The sequence below is a fragment of the Ailuropoda melanoleuca genome, chromosome X (genome assembly GCF_002007445.2).
Source record: "Ailuropoda melanoleuca isolate Jingjing chromosome X, ASM200744v2, whole genome shotgun sequence".
Taxonomy (NCBI): domain Eukaryota; kingdom Metazoa; phylum Chordata; class Mammalia; order Carnivora; family Ursidae; genus Ailuropoda; species Ailuropoda melanoleuca.
The window spans coordinates 13,527,352-13,544,018 of NC_048238.1; the positions used below are offsets into that span (position 1 = coordinate 13,527,352).

The following is a 16,667-nucleotide window of genomic DNA, read 5'->3' on the forward strand; positions in this document are numbered from 1 at the left end:
GCTTGCTTATTAAATGAGCACCTTCTGGTCACAAATAAAGGGAAGGGGAATCATAGTTGAGAAGCAACACTTCAGGGTCACAATACATAAACCCCTGGAGCAGCAGCAGCTTTTATGAGCATCTTCTGTATAGGTCTATACCATTAACAGAAATTATTTTGGATAATAAGGAAGAAAATATGCAGCAGGCACGAGAGGAGGAAGAAAGACGTAAAGAAGCCACTGCACACTTCCAAATCACTTTAAATGAAATCCAAGCACAGCTGGAACAACATGACATACACAACGCCAAACTCCGCCAGGAAAACATTGAACTGGGAGAGAAGCTGAAGAAGCTCATTGAACAGTATGCACTGAGAGAGGAGGTAAAGCCACTTTATTGGGTTAGACAGCTGCTCGTTATCAGCGAGAAGTTCTCACCGTTCACTACCAGAGTAAAACTACCGCCACAGCAGGTTGTAGAACTTTTCTATCTGCATAGTGGACTTTGGGTTTTTCTTAGGAAAACCTCAGCCACCGTGGGAACAGGAGTCTTAGGGATCATCACTGAGGTGGTTGAGGAGTCCATGCAGTTGGATAGGTGAGGCAGTTTCTTAGACACGTGTTAAGTGCTACTTGCGTTCCATGTGATACTACAAGATTGCGTTTTTAGCATACAAATTTTTCCTCTTATCTAGATTAATAATGAATAAATATTTGGCCTCCAAATATGGTGTAACTCAGACATCTGTGATAACCTGTGCAGTCTACATTCCCATTGTATTATACCTGCGTTTTAGATTTTTTCTTTTAATGGGGGTTTTATACTTTTCGAGAGGAAAAATAGAACATTTTTAAACTTTCATACCCATTGAAGTAAAAAGTTAATTGGAAGGATCTATGCCTGCTGATCTTGGTCATTGGCCTCCAGCTAAGATTTTTTTCAGGCTAGTCAGGAAATTCATAGGTGTCAATTAAAACCAAATAGGTGATGGCCTGGTCATGGTGGTGGTGGTTTTTTTTGTTGTTGTTTTTTAAAGTTTCCTCATTTTTAGAGGCCAAATGGGCAGGATTAGAGGCATCAGGCTTTTAATTTTTTTATTTCAAAATGACATTAATTTGTATCTTTCAAATGTTTATATGCTAAAAAGTTTTTAAATTTTCCATTAGCCAACATTGATTTTTGATGTAGTGTTCAATGATTCATAAGTTGCGTATAACACCCAGTGCTCATCACAACACGTGCCCTCCTTAATACCTACCCATCACCCGTTTACCCCATCCCCCTACCCCCCCCTTTTGTAACCCTCAGTTTGATTCCCAGAGTCCAGGGTCTCTCATGGTTTGTCTCCCTCTCTGATTTCTTCCCAGTTTTCCCTCCCTTCCCCTATGGTCTTCTGCACTATTCCTTATATTCCATGTAGGAGTGAGACCATATGATAAATGTCTTTCTCTGCTTGACTTATTTCACTTAGCATAATACCCTGAAGTTCCATCCATGTCGATGCAAATGGTAGGTAGTCATCCTTTCTGATGGCATCAGGCTTTTTTTTTTTTTTTTAAAGATTTTATTTATTTATTTGACAGAGATAGAGACAGCCAGCGAGAAAGGGAACACAAGCAGGGGGAGTGGGAGAGGAAGAAGCAGGCTCATAGCAGAGGAGCCTGATGTGGGGCTCGATCCCCATAACGCCGGGATCACGCCCTGAGCCGAAGGCAGACGCTTAACCGCTGTGCCACCCAGGTGCCCCATGGCATCAGGCTTTTTATACAGTGCATCCCCTGTCTTTGAAGTTACAAAAATGTGCTTTGATGTGTGTTGTAACCCTACATCAGTAGATTAAAATAGCTGATTAAAGTGGCACCTCTGTGGGTTACTATATCCAGTTTTGAAGGCAAACTTTAGATCATACTAACTTAGAGTCTTACATTCAGCCCTTCAAAAACTTATTATTTTTTTTAAAGATTGTTTCTTTATTATTGGAGAGACAAGAGTGCGTGCGGGCATGGGGGGAGGGGCAGAAGGAGAGGGAGAGAGAATCCCAAGCAGACTCACTGCTGAGCATGACGCCCAACGTGGGGCTTGATCTCAGGACCCTGAGATCATGACCTGAGCCAAAAATCACGAGTTGAACGCTGAGCCACATAGGCGCCCCTTAATCATTCTCTCTGCTTTCTGCCTTTTTTTTTTTTTTTTAAAGCTATTTGAATCAAGCTATAAATAAAGTCCATCTGTTTCACTGGTTGATCGGTCTCAAGTCTGTAACATAAAGATCTTCTCTTTACTTTTTTTTCTTTCTTAGAGTGTTTATTGAAGGAACTTTTTTGTCCTAGAGAATAAATTTTGTATTAGATTACAAAGCCCTCGATTTTCTTAAAATTGTTCTTTAGTTTTAATATGACAGTCTGCCACATGATAGTTGGAGAAAACTTGAAAATTACGTATGTTTAAATCACGTTACATGTTAGTCTTATTTTGAATGTTATCAGATGTTCTTTGGTCATGAAGAGTTACTCTTTGTATTTCTGATGACTTGGTTGTACATAAATAACCACTTAACAATTTCGTTTGGAAATCGTAATGATGTTTTAGCAAAGGTCTGATATGTGCTGGGCACCAGGCACCTTACACAGCAGAGCCACCACATTGGCTTTTAGAGCTCTGCAGCAGTGTGGTTATCTCCGCTTGGAGGAGGGAAGTGAGAGTCAGCAAGGGGGAAGTCTGCCCTGGGCCACACACCAGCCAGGATTTGACCTGGGGCCACTCCAATTGTCACGGCATGCTGCCTCCAACTGAGAAATTTGGGGAAACTTAAAGGGTAGAAAAGTATCCAGGAGTAAATGTATCTGATGTGTGGGTTTAACAGTTTGATCTCCTTATCCATCTTTTTCTTGATACACTTTGAGTCTCCTTTTCGTTGTAGGGCAGAAATAGGAAGTATAAGTGCGTGGTTAATGAGCCTCCTTGACAGCCCACCTCCAAAAGGGAAGGGGGTACAGGGTAGTAGCGAGAAGGCTCCTTTCCTGCAAGTACAGGAGGGCTTGCAGTGTGACGTAAAGCTCATGCTTCTACAAAGTCATGGACCTGATGTCCTCAGCTATGGTGGTATTAGGAGGAAAAGCAGGGAAAGAATAAGCAAGGTATTGTAACTTGTATTGTTTCCTCATCATTGTGCTCCTTTTTCATTAAGTGATGTAAGAAATTTTACTTCTCCCATAGCATATTGATAAAGTGTTCAAACATAAGGAATTACAACAACAGCTTGTGGATGCCAAGCTTCAGCAGACGACACAACTAATAAAAGAAGCTGATGAAAAACATCAAAGAGAGAGAGAGTTTGTAAGTTCATTCTTAAAAAAAGAAATTTATTGTCAAAATTGTAACCAAAGCCATTTAAAATATTTAAACTTACTCTATGTTAATAGAACACCTGGGTCACGCTAATTGGTTTTTTCCCCCTAGATTGAGAAGGTCATGTGTGTGTTAGAAAGTATTTGGCTTTTCATTTCTGTTTAACTTTTTTTTTATACAGAAGACATACTGGAGAGATTAGACCAAGTTAGTGGAAAGACCTGCACTCATTTGACTTTTTCATGCTTATAATTACTTCACTTCTTTGGTAATGGTCACCAAGTTCAAGAATTATACCAGTATTTCGCACATTAAATGTGGCAGTTCAGTTTAATATCAAGCTTAACAAACACTGGTCTCCTATATACTGTGATATTTTGTTTTCAAACAAGTAACTTGAAACTAGGGAAACTATTTGTCTACTTACTCTGGTATAATTTTCTGATAAAATTTTAACAGAATTCTCTATACCTAATCACTCAGCATCGTTCCCAGAGTGTATGTTCAGACTATATTGCCTGTCAGTAATTGTGAATACAGTGGAATCTCATTGGGTATGTATATTTAACATATGCAAATTCAACTTTATATGCTCAAACCCTCCCCCCCCCCAAACGTGAGAAATGGTTATGGCAATGAGGACTGTTCATTCAGCTTTCACTCAAGTAGCATAGGCCTTGAGGCGAGCCTGGTATAAAGACTGTTTGTGAGTGGTCCTCATGATGTGAACTTACCATGTGAGTGTGAGTCTAGGCTTAAAAGAGACCTGTTTTTCATACAGCACCATCTTCTCTGAACTGATAATGCTATCCTGTGTGTAAGTGAAGAAACAGTTGTTCTTTCCAAAGTTGGGGTATAAATTTCATACATTCACGCACACATACATACATTGCATGTATATACTTCATAGTTGGTTTAATGACTTTTTAGGGCTTATTTGGACTACGTGTGACCTTTCACTTCAGGGGCTGAATTTCAACAGTTACTTACTATGTAATTTCACTATGTAATTTTCTTGAAAATGCAAGTATATAAATTAAAGCTCTCATCCACTTCTCCCCTGCTTTTTAAGAAGTGATTGGAAACTGGTCTCTGATTTCATTGCTTTGCTCCATACCCTTTCACTCTGCCTCATCTTGACTCTCAAGGAGTAAAGTGGCTTTCTAAGTCTCCTAGATAATGTCAAGATTCCTAGTCATGTTTTCTGCTAATACCAAACTTCTAATTATTTTCACGTGAAACATAACAGTTTAACCCTGAGTTTTTTTAAACCTGTTATTAGGCCTCCAGGGTACTCTTTCTAAGCAGTAGAAGATTGTTCCAACATTCCTGAGTGTGTTAACAAGTAGAACAGATTGAAGATAATAGGTAATGAGGAATTGATGTAACCGAAAATTTTATCTATAGACTTGTAGTTCTTGCTAAAATAATGAGTGGAAGGATTGAGCCTAATTCTCTCTGGTCATTTGACATTATAGTCATATTTGTAATTAAGTATTTTGCCAGAATGTTTCTGTTTTCTAGTTATTAAAAGAAGCAACAGAATCGAGGCACAAATATGAACAAATGAAACAGCAAGAAGTACAACTAAAACAGCAGGTAACTCGACAGCAGGGGATAGTAGCATTTGTTTTTTTAAAAAAAAAAAAATTGTGGTTCATTTGATATATACCTTGAATCTTCTCTAAGATGCTTATGCTTGTTCCCAGCCAGAACTGACAGTAGATCACGTGTCCCTCTTGGAGTTTTCCTCTTCATTTAGGGTGATCAGCTCATCCTGATTTGCCCAGGACTTTCCTGGTTTTAGTACTCAGAGTCACATGTCCCAGGAAACAGTTAGGTCTCAGGCAGACTGGGATGGTTCGTGATGCTGTCTGCAGTGTCCCCTTTCCAATATCCCAGGTATTTCCTCCCTTTCTCAGTCTGTTTCCACATGTGTCTGCTGATTTCCAACTAAAGAAAAACTGAGAAGCCTTCAGATTGGAGCTCTGTTGTATTAAGTTGAATTATATGAAATTGCTGATACTTCTTTGACCTACAAAAATGGCAGGTTCGTATAGTTGAACCTAAAATCTTCAGAATTTTGTGCTGTGAGCCCATAACCTGTTTTAAAAATTGCCTATTAACCACTCCACTCTCAGAGCCGTGGAGATGGTGATTTTAATGGGGGCCTTCCCTACTTTTTATTCTAAGTATATGATACATTATTGTTACGTGTCGTCACCATGCTGTACATTAGATCCTCCAAACGTATTCATCTTATAACTGAAAATTTGTACTCTTTGACCATCGTCTTCGGATTTCCCCCTCCCGTCTGCCCCTGACAACCACCATTCTCTATTTCTAGGAGTTTGGCTTTTTTAGATTCTGTATGTAAGTGAGATCATACAGTGTCTTTTCTCTGTCTGGCTTATTTCACTTAGCATAATGCCCTAAAGGTCCATCCATATTATCACAAATGGCAAGATTTTTTTTTAATGGCTGAATAATACTGCATTGTGTATTTATACCACATTTGCTTTATCCATTCATTTGTTAGTAGGCACTTAGGCTGTTTCCATATCTTGGCTATTTTGAATAATGCTGCAGTGAACACAGGAGTGCATATATATCTTTTAGATAGTGATTTCATCTTCTTCAGGTATATACCCAGAAGTAGGATTCCTAGATCATATGCTAGTTCTGTTATTAATTTTGAGAAACCTCCATATTGGTTTTCATAGTAACTGCCAGTTTACCTTCCCACCAACAGTGCACAAGAATTCCCTTTTCTCCACACCCTTGCCAACATTTGTCATCTCTTGTCTTTTATAACAGCCATCCTAACAGGTGTGAGATAACATCTCATTGTGGTTTTGATTTGCATGTCCCTGAGGAGTAGTGGTGTCAAGCACCTTCTGTTGTTCCTATTGGCCATTTGTATGTCTTTGTTGGAAAAATGTCAAATCAAGTCTTCTGTCCATTTTTAAATTGGATTGTATTTGGTTTTTTGCTCTTGAATTGTATGAATTCCTTATATATGTTGTATATTAACTGCTTATCAGGTGTATGGTTTGCAGATACTTTTACCCATTCCATAGTTGCCTTTTCATTTGGTTTCTTTTGCTGTGTAGAAGGTTTTTAATTCAGTGTAGTCCCACTTGTTGATTTTTGCTTGTGTTGCTGGTGCTTTTGGTATCATAACCAAAATTTCCAAGACCTCTTTCAGGGAGTTTTTTTTTTTTTTTTAATCTATGTTTTCTTCCAGGAGTTTTATGGTTTCAGGTCTTATGTCTAAGTCTTTAATTTTTGGGAATAGTGGTAAGAGAGGGGTCCAGTTTTCCCAACACCATTTATTGAAGAGATTGTCCTTTCCCCATTGAGTATTGACTCCCTTGTCAAATATTAGTTGATCGTATTGTACGGGTTTATTTTTGGGCTCCCAACTCTGTTTCTTTGTGTCTCTGATTTTATGCCAGTAGCATACTGTTCTGATTGCTTTAGCTTTGTAGTATAGTTTGAAATCAGGGAGTATGGTGCCTCCATCCAGCTTTGTTCTTTCCCAAGATTGCTTTGGCTATTCCAGCTCTTTTGTGGTTCCATTCAAATTTTAGGATGTTTTTTCTATTTCTGTAAAAATACCATTGGGGTTTTGATAGGGATTAAATATAGATGGCTTTGGGTAGTATGGACATTTTAATAATATTAACTTCTGATCCTTGAACACAGGATATCTTTCCACTTTGTGTTCTTCAAGTTTTTTTCATCAGTTTCTTAGTTTTCAGTGAGTAGATTATTTATATCCTTGGTAAAATTTATTTCTAAGTATTTTATTGATTTTGATGCTATTGTAAATAATAGGATTGGATTTTTTAAATTTCTTTTCCAGATATTTTGTTGTTAGTATATAGAAATGCAACTGATTTCTGTAGGTTGGTTTCACATTCTGAAACTTTACTGAATTTGTTTTAACAGTTTTTTGGTGGAGCCTTCAGGATTTTCTATATATAAGATCATGTCATCAGCAAACAGATACAGTTTTACTTTTTCCTTTCTGATTTGGATGCCTTTTATTTTTCTTGCCTACTTGCTCTGGCTAGGAATTCTAGTACTGGGTTAAATAGAAGTGGTGAGGGCGGGCATCCTTGTCTGGTTCTGATCGTAGACGGAAAGCTTTAAACCTTTCACGGTTGAGTACGATGTTGGCTGTGGGTCTGTCATATATGGCCTTTATTACATTGAAGTGTGTTCCTTCTATACTCAATTTGTTGAGCGTTTACATCATGAATGGATGTTGTATTTCATCAAATGCTTTTTCTGCAACTATTGAGATGATCATGATTTTTCTCCATTACCAATGTGGAATGACATTTATTGATTTGTGTATGTTGAACCATCCTTGCATCACAGGGATGAATCCCATTTGGTCATGGTCTGTGATCTTTTTAATGTGCTGTTGAATTTGGTTTGCTGGTATTTAGTTGAGAATTTTTGCAGCTATATTCATCAGGGATGTTGGCCTGTAGTTTTCTTATAGTATCCTTATCTGGCTTTGATATCAGGGTAAAAGCTGACCTTATATTATATAAAATGACTTGGAGTGTGAGTGTCCCTTCTTTTCAGTTTTTTGGAAGAGTTTAAGAAGAATTGGCATTCATTCCTCTTTAAATGTTTGGTGGCATTCACCCAGGAGACCATCTGGGCTTAGGCTTTTCTTTGTTGCTTCCCTACTTTTCAACCCAAACCCCTTAAGTTTGTCCTAATGCAGTCTCTCTTTGTGTTTGTCTTAATGTGGAGTAAGGGTAGTAGATGCTGCCTCCCTGCTCAAAGAAAAGGTACAGAAAGGACTTCCCATGACTTTATGGACAGGTGAAATTAGGCATTTACCTATAGTCCGCCCTTTTCCAAGTAACTAGATTACATTCTATTGAAAAAAGTATTTTATTCCTTTTAAAAGTTTATTATTTAATACATTTATATTTAATGTAAGGTCTTTAAATTAGTTCTGAAATGCACTGATACATTGAGACTGGTCTGAATCTTTATGAGCACCTCTTTTGAATGCTGTTTTGTCTTTGAGCGTGTTTTGTGATATGGTGATGTTCATTTCCTGTAAAGGTAGCCTAACTTTGAAAATTCAAGAAGTTTTTTGAACTTTCCACTGTAACTTAGGATTGTGCTAGATTGCTTTTAGGAAATTTGAACCCCTTATTAGCTCTGTAAACTCAGTTGTCCATACAAATGGAGAAGAGTATTGATATGGAAAAGGTATATAAAGTCCATTTATATATGGCTTTGGAAGATAGACTTCAGTGTGGGAGACATTGCTAAGTCTCCAGTGCAAAGCACCGGAGGACCCTTCTATGAAGCTCCCAGGCAGCTCTGATTCTGTTGGACTGTTACTGTTGAAACTTCTGTTAGTGATCTGTGTCACCCTGGGTCGTGTTATCTGATCATTAGTTTGTTTACTTTGCTGTCACATCTTCCTTTTCCTAGTCCCTAAACGTGGCTGTCCTTGCCAAGAGTCAGTCTCATTCTATGCTCTTACCATGTTAGTTTCCAGCATTTGTTGAGGATAGAGTCAAATTGGTGTTTGTTGACCCGTTGTTCTGTAATGCAGGCTTATAAGTCCAGGTGTGATGGTAGTTGCCACTTACTAACTACCCAGTGTGGGCCAGCATTGAGCTCTCAGATGGGACAGTCTACCTGGATAGTCCACCTTCCAAGAAAAACAGCTATGAACATGCATTTAAAACTTCTGATATTCTGTAACGCACCAGGGATATTATTATGGTTATTATAAGCAGGATCATTTCCAGTGTTTGAAATGTACTTTAGAGCCATGGTCCCCACACCCAAATCATTCAAAATCAAATAAGTCAAAAGACCCCATCCCATTGAATTCTTTCTCCCCCTACCCAGCCAGTGCTTCGTCTTCTGTTTTGTTTTCCTGCATATGTTAAGGAGAGAGCTGTCCTTGACACCAAGCTAAGAACTGTGCAGGTGGTGTTCCAAAAGAATGCTCTTTTGCCATGGACGAGTTTTCAAATATAAGGAGAGGTAATTGGTGGATTGGAGCTAGTAAATACTTGTACATTTTAAACATTTACGTCTAAAGATGTTTAAGTCAACAACATTTCCTAAATTTCAGTGGGTTATAGAATTTCAGCTGTCTCTCTGGTAACCAAGGGCTAGGTGTGCATTTGTTCTTATTTCTGTCACTTGTAACAGTTAATGTGTAACCGTATTGTGTCCTTCTAGAAAGCCTTTTGGAATTGTTTTAAATCATTTACCTGGAACTCAGAATATTGCATACTTTTTTCCTGTAGCTTTCTCTTTATATGGATAAGTTTGAAGAATTCCAGACTACCATGGCAAAAAGCAATGAACTGTTTACAACCTTCCGGCAGGAAATGGAAAAGGTATTTGCATATTTTTAGTAGAATATTACCTAAAAGAGAATTTATATAAGAAGCTGTTTTAAGCACGATCACTACTTGGATGAGTTGATGTTGTTATGGTACAGTCTTCATTTCCTCTTTTCTGATCCTCCAGTGGCATCCCATTTAGAGATTTTGCCCTTGGTGTGTCCCATGTAGCTAGTGATCTGTTTATTTTAAATACTAGCTTTATTAAAGTGAACTCCTCTATTAAATACAATTTGTTGTTACACATAAAGTGGTTTCTTTTTTGTTGTGTCTTTTCTTTTATTCACTCAGGTGACACCCCACCCCTCCTTCACAAAGCTCTGTGTTTTTGGAGATTATTTAAAGACATCCAAGCCCAGAACAGTAATTACACATTTTGGTTGGTTGATTTTATATATACATACAGACATGCACACGTGTGCACGCACACACACACAACTTATGTATATTTATACTTACGTATTTTTATTTATATGTAATGAAAATATGTCAGTGTTTCCACGTTTGTTTTTTTTTTAAGTAATCTCCACACCCAGCATGGGGCTCGAACTCACAACCCTGAGATCAAGAGTCACGTGCTCCACCGACTGAGCCAGCCAGGTGCCCCCAGTGTTTCTACCTTTTTAGCTTTTTTTTTTTTTTTTTAAACTATGCTCCCACTGAATTCTTTCTCCTTCAATCAAACCCATTCTTTCTTTGGCTTCTTTTTAATTTTCCTGCCTATGTTAAGGAAAGCGATACCCTTGAAACCAAGCTAAGAACCAGAATATATACATATATATTCATCTGTCCATCCATCCGTCCTTATTTTATGAGGCATATTTCCCCTTAAAATGGGGCTTTATAAAGTGGTGGTGGGTTGGGGAGAAGTACAGCAGTGCCTGGCACTTTTTAAGCATTCAGTAGATGTTAGTCATGACTATAACTAGATCTTATATAATGGCTGGGAGTTTGTGCTCTGGGTAATGTCCCAATTGCATCATACGTGTGACCGGGGACAAGTTGTTTAACCTTTCTGGGTCTTCCTCTTTAAAAATAACAAAAATACCTACCCTCCATAAAGTGGAGTATTTCAGACAGTGCTTAGCCATTTTAAGTGCTCAAATTACCACCTTCAGGTATTTTTAGACCCAGTAATCTGGAGAATTTGGTGAGTAGCGGATTAGTTCTGCCTGCCAGTCCTTTCAGCTGAGGCTCCAGTCGAGGGGCGCTCTTGTACAGTGAGCGCCTTAGCGGGGTTGCGGCATGCATACGCTATTGATGTTGAACAGTGTTTAAGATGGACTCTCCAGTCGCTATCCTCCCTGCTGGTGGCTCAGAGATCACGGTCAGTCAGCACTCAACTCAGATCTTCCACGAGCTCTTCCCATGGCCTTTGTCCCACTCTGCCTTGTGTTAGTTTGTGGGTGACTACCCACATCACAGGGCAGCGGCTCTGTCGTACCCTTGTTTCCCTTAACAGCACCTGGCTCAGTGCCCCACCTGGGATCAGAGTTGGGGCACAGTCAACAGTATATGAAGGAATCTTGAAAATGGGGCTCAGTGACAGGCACAGATAAGTCATTGTGAATTTCTGAAAACTGGGTTCTTGTAGTACAGGTTTAAGACTGTTCCCCTTATTTGGGGGCACATTTTCTCTTTAGCAAAACCTGAAGTCGGTCTTGTGAGTTGTGAGGATACCCAAAGCTAAGGATAAAACTACTTCTTTTTCTTGGTTACTGGAATGTTCCCGAAGTGACACTGCCTATAGTTCTGAAACTGATGTGGTCTTGGAGGTTGTGGTATATCACCAATTCTTAATCTTTGGGGGGAGCTGGAAACCCCTCTCCTTCCAAGAACCAGACGAATGAGTTTAATGACTAGAAAACCCCTAACTTGGACATGTTTTTATACAGCCCGGGGAAGAGGTGTCTTCTTAACCCCAGCTGGAATGAAAGATGCACTCCAGCCTAAGTTAGAGTTCACAGCGTGCTGCTGCCTCTGAAATTGAGGAGATGAGATTTGTTTTTCTCATAATTTGAAACCCCTACTTTGGTTCCAGCTGCTGCCACTGTAGGAGCCCCTGATTATCAGCTCTGCGGCCGACAGACAGGCACAGCTGTCAGCTGGGCGAGGCAGGTGCAATGATGGGGGTGGGGTGGAACAAACTTTTTTGTGGTGGGACAGGGTGTAGAGATAAGAAATGGAACTTAGAATTTACATTTGCAACTGTGTTGATTGACAGATGACAAAGAAAATTAAAAAACTGGAAAAAGAAACAATAATATGGCGTACCAAGTGGGAAAACAATAACAAGGCACTTCTGCAAATGGCTGAAGAGGTGAGGTGGTTTACCATGATTAAGGTGTGTCTGTCATCATGGGGACTCCTGAAGCTGTGCCTAACAGGGCAGGGGGCATGTGGTGACACCACTGCCATAGCTGAGGGCTCTGGCCAGAGCCGGGGGTGGAGGGATGGCTGTGTAGAACCTGCAAATGTCTCTCGGGCTTGCAGGTGGGGGGCCCTGAGTGAGGTATCCGGTTTCCTACGGCGCGGCTGACTAGCCCAGGCTTACGTTGGCGATAGTGCTGTAGAAGAAAGCAAAATATTGATGCTTTACAGCTGATTTCTCAGACTGGAGCTTGCATTGAACTCCAGCTTGTTATGACCAAGATGGCTAGGTTCCACCCAAAGTTTGACTGGTTCTGGGGTGGGGTCGCAGAATCTTTCTGCCAAGTATCCAGGTGGGGCTGATGTCACTGCCGAGGGGGCCACCTCCAGAAATGCTGAGATTGCCCAGGGCAGGAGTGCAGAGAACAACTCTGGTGCCTTTCTTTCTGCTTTGACTGAGTCTTCAAAAAAGGCAGCAAAAGGATTTTTTTTTTTGCCAGCTGAAATGTATCGTCTTTGTAAACACTAAATTTCACACCTTGAATCTTGTTCTCACCTAAAAATTGGTAGAACAAGAGAAATCTATGTAGAAAAGAATCCTTTTCTGTTTAATCAGGCCTTTAATTTTTTTATCTTTTGCTTTGTGATAAGTGTCTTAAAATTTCCTTAAGAGTTGACCAATACAAAATGCTTTTAAAAGTGGATTTTGGTTATTTCTTTTGTCACCCCAGAACAGTATGGACTGTTAAGGATCGTGTGGTACACGTAGATAGGTGTGCAGCGAAGCTAGCTACATGGTTAGTTAGGTGGCGTGTGGGGAAGCTGAACGTGTTCAAGAGGTGATTAAATGAATAGTTTCTAACATGGCTCAGGTTTGTTAATTTTTTTGTGTCCTGTAAACTGATTTGTATTCCGTGAGATGACATAAATCATCTTTTTTCCTTCCAGAAAACTGTCCGTGATAAAGAGTACAAGGCCTTTCAAATCAAACTGGACCGATTAGAGAAGCTGTGCCGGGCTCTTCAAACAGAGAGGAACGAGCTCAACGAGAGGGTGGAAGTCTTGAAGGAGCAGGTCTCGGGGAGAGCTGCAGGTGAAGATCTAGCGCTGCCTGGGACACAGCCCTGCGCTGGCCTGGGGGCCCCCAAGGAGCTGAACACTGCTTCTAAAGGCACCCTGGGAGGCCCCCTAGAGGCTGCTCCCAGGGCCACGAAGGAGAAACCGGCCGTGTCCACAGGCGCTGCGCCAGGTATCGAGTCCGTTGACTGAAAGGAAGTGTGATCACTGTATCGAGAGCTCTATTTTGTGTATAACTTTCTGTTAGTAGTAACTATTGGTTTTGTGGTGAAAATTTTCTTACTTTTTCTACCATATCTGTATTTTCTTAGAACTACTGGACTTATGTGGTACAGGAGGCTGCTTAGCAGTTTTGAATAGTTTTCCCCTATACATTTTCCTCAGCCGTGTTGCACATCTGCCTCATTTCCCTTCATTGGAATGCACATGACCATCGCCTTGTCCTATCTTTCCCGTTCCTACACAGAATTATTTAGATTCCACTGAACACCGGGCTGATCATCAAAAGGGAACTGTGTTCTGATAATGGTTCCTTGATGTGAAAACAATATTGATTCAAACATCCTGCCCCCACCCCCATTAATACTAAAAAAAATCAAGAGGATTAGTTATGTCTCCTAGCCCACTTAAATGCCAAGTAAAAATAACCTAGGATTGGGTCAGAAATAAGCATAGCATCTTTGATTCAAGTTAGCTTTTTGATAATATATCACTTAACAAATTGACATGGCTGCAAGCCTCAAATACTCAGTTTTGGCAGATTATGTACATAAATGTGTCACTTTTAAAGTAGTATATACAGGGAAATCATTGGACAAACAGAACAGGCTTAATGTTTGTGACTGAAAACAATCCTACTGCTTTGGTTGCAGATTAGAACTAGAACCCATGTTTGAACTTAGACCACCGAGATGTGCACTCTGGATTATGGTGGTTTGTTTGCTTTCAGTTTGGGATTTGGGTTCGCATCCTCCCCTTCCCACAGAAGGCAGCCATCGGTGGTTGTCATTTTAAGACAACGAGGGTTAATTTCACGTGTAGCCTACATTAAGCAGAAGTCCCTCCGCTACCGCGCTGCCTTCTGGCGCTACTTGAAATTTGGTGTTCAACTGTTTCGTGAATCCCACCAGCAAAGATCTCCAGGTTTTTAAAAAGGGAATTTTAATTGTGGATGCTAACTGAAACGGGTTTTATTTCCAAAACAGAAAGACTGGAACCCACACTTTTAATTTAACTGTAGGGAGACTTGGCAGAGAGTTCTAAGTAATCAGGATCTATGATGCTTTTGGTCTGGTTCTCACCCCTTTCCTTAGTGACTGTCTTAAGAAAAAAGCCAGTATTATTATCAAGGTCTCTATACTTGGACTGGGGGAACTTTCCATATGAAGCACGTCACTTCTGATTTAGTTCTTTAATTTTCCTTTGTTCTTAACGATGTTGAATATGGCTAAGTTATGCAAATAAGTCAGGTTGCACCATGCAAGTTTGGACTTTGTCCCTGATAAAATTTGCATTGAAATATTAGCACATTCCATGGAGCAAAACTATCACACTGACACTGAAGTTGCTCACGGGACTGAATCAAGTCTGTTCTGTCCAGTTAAAAGGGTTTTCTCTTTAAAATTATCTTTGTAAAGTCCTGTCATAATCATAGTCTAAAGTGGGTTGGAAGAATTGAAAGTTGTCTCATAGAAGCTTCCGCCATTGGTCATAGGAATCAAGGGGCCAGACAGTGGAGGAAAAGACGAGCAGGTTCTCTCATTACTCTGTCAAAAATGAGTCGGAAGCAAAAACAAATATCCCCTCCTCCAACGGCCTCGTATAAATACTCCTTTCTGCTACTAGATGAAATGTTGGACTCATTTCCCCTAGAGGAAATGAAGGTATATATCAGAAATATAATCTACTTTAAAATTAGTACTAATGATCATATTTCACAAGAATTCTGCTGGATGTACAGCTCTTACTGTTGAAGCCATTCGTGTAGCCCACCACGTTTCTTTGTGGTGCTTGTCCTGTGTGGAAGATGTAAATCTTGGACGCGTTGCATATTTTCAAGGGCTTTCTAAAGCAATGTGATTAACAGTCCTTGGCCTGCTGCTTTCAGCTTTTACTATGTATTTGTAGCTAGATGCGATCACGGTATTTAAAGGAGCTTGATTCTGTTTGGGATGCATGAGGGGTCCTTTCAGAATCTTTTCCTCCCATTACCCTGTGAATAAAAAACAAACGGGCCCCTCTGCAGACACCCTCCTAAAGCAATCACCTCACCAGCCCAGTGTTGTGGCTTTGTAGCACGCCCTGTATCCACCGTATTCTAGAACACTGTAATGCTCTTAGGCTGGTCCAGAAAAGGTTTAAATGTTGCATTCACTTCGATTGCATTTGTTGCACCACCATGGAATCTTGCTGTGTATTATTTATAGTGGCGGTAGACTCCGAGGAGTAGAGAATACTTGGGTCTTGGATCATGGACCATTTCATCCTCAGACTTGTTAGTACATTTCTTGGTCTTGAGACCAGTGTTTTTTAGTTATGTATGCAACTGCCTTTATTACACCTGGTTATCACAATTCAATTCTCAGGTGTTGCAGAAAAATCTACCTCTTTCAGACTGTAGATGGAAATAACTGTGAAAAACAAATGATGCAGAGATCTTCTAGTTTGTGCTAAACACACGGCTTTATTTTTACAGCCCACGTCTTTCATGAGGATACGAATTGTTCAGAGGCAGTCTTGTTTTGCTTTTCAAAGACCATTTTGTAGAGATTTTTCACTAATGTGAATCTGATTTTATCTACTCAATTCTGTATAGATTAAGTAAATATGTATGATAAATTTAACAGTTTCTGTGTATTTTGTTGCCCATGTGACCTTACCTGTATAATAACCGCAAGGACCGCTGTAGATGGTTGGTTTCTCAGGCCTTAGAAAGGATGGAGCACCAGCTCACCCCTGGGACTGGGTGGCAGAAGAAGACTCATTTTATGTAGCCAGACCTCTGTGCGTACCTTTTTTTTCCTTTAGAAAAAAAGACTAAAAAAAAAATCCTGTAGTTTATCTGCTGTCAAAAACAAAACAAAAAACCATGCATTTCCACAAGTCGTACTGCTCCTAGCACATTCCAGGGTGTACCTATTTGAATAGCAAGAGAATTAGGTATATTGTAGAGTCATATAGGGAATGATCTAATTTGAAGTTGAGCAAAACGTACTTAAGTACATAACATCAAATATAAGCGGGGCCAGCCAGCTTTATTTTAGACTTAATGGGCTACACGGTCTTTTTGTTGTCAATTTTTGATCGTCTAAAATGAAAAACCATTCCTATCTGGCAGCTCCTACAAAATAGGTTGATCCCCTTGGCTGACCCCTGCTGTATAAGCAAACAAGCTTTCAGTGTATTATTGGGGGGGGGGGCGGGAATGTGTAAGTTATGGTAGTTCCAGGTTGACCTTCTCCCCATCTTTGGATTAGGACATG

At 39.9% G+C, this 16,667-nt stretch overlaps 1 protein-coding gene across 1 annotated transcript in view; it reads left to right on the forward strand.

Moving 5' to 3' along the window:
* The window catches only part of TXLNG (taxilin gamma), a 53,392-nt gene extending 37,366 nt beyond the window's left edge, over nucleotides 1-16,026 (forward strand). The window contains exons 5-10 of the mRNA XM_002920148.4: nucleotides 171-365; nucleotides 3,200-3,319; nucleotides 4,856-4,930; nucleotides 9,640-9,732; nucleotides 11,963-12,058; nucleotides 13,057-16,026. Coding sequence (XP_002920194.2) covers nucleotides 171-365; nucleotides 3,200-3,319; nucleotides 4,856-4,930; nucleotides 9,640-9,732; nucleotides 11,963-12,058; nucleotides 13,057-13,377 — 900 coding nt within the window. The 3' untranslated portion in view covers nucleotides 13,378-16,026. The remainder of the gene's footprint in view (nucleotides 1-170; nucleotides 366-3,199; nucleotides 3,320-4,855; nucleotides 4,931-9,639; nucleotides 9,733-11,962; nucleotides 12,059-13,056) is intronic.
* The last annotated feature ends 641 nt before the right edge of the window (nucleotides 16,027-16,667 follow it).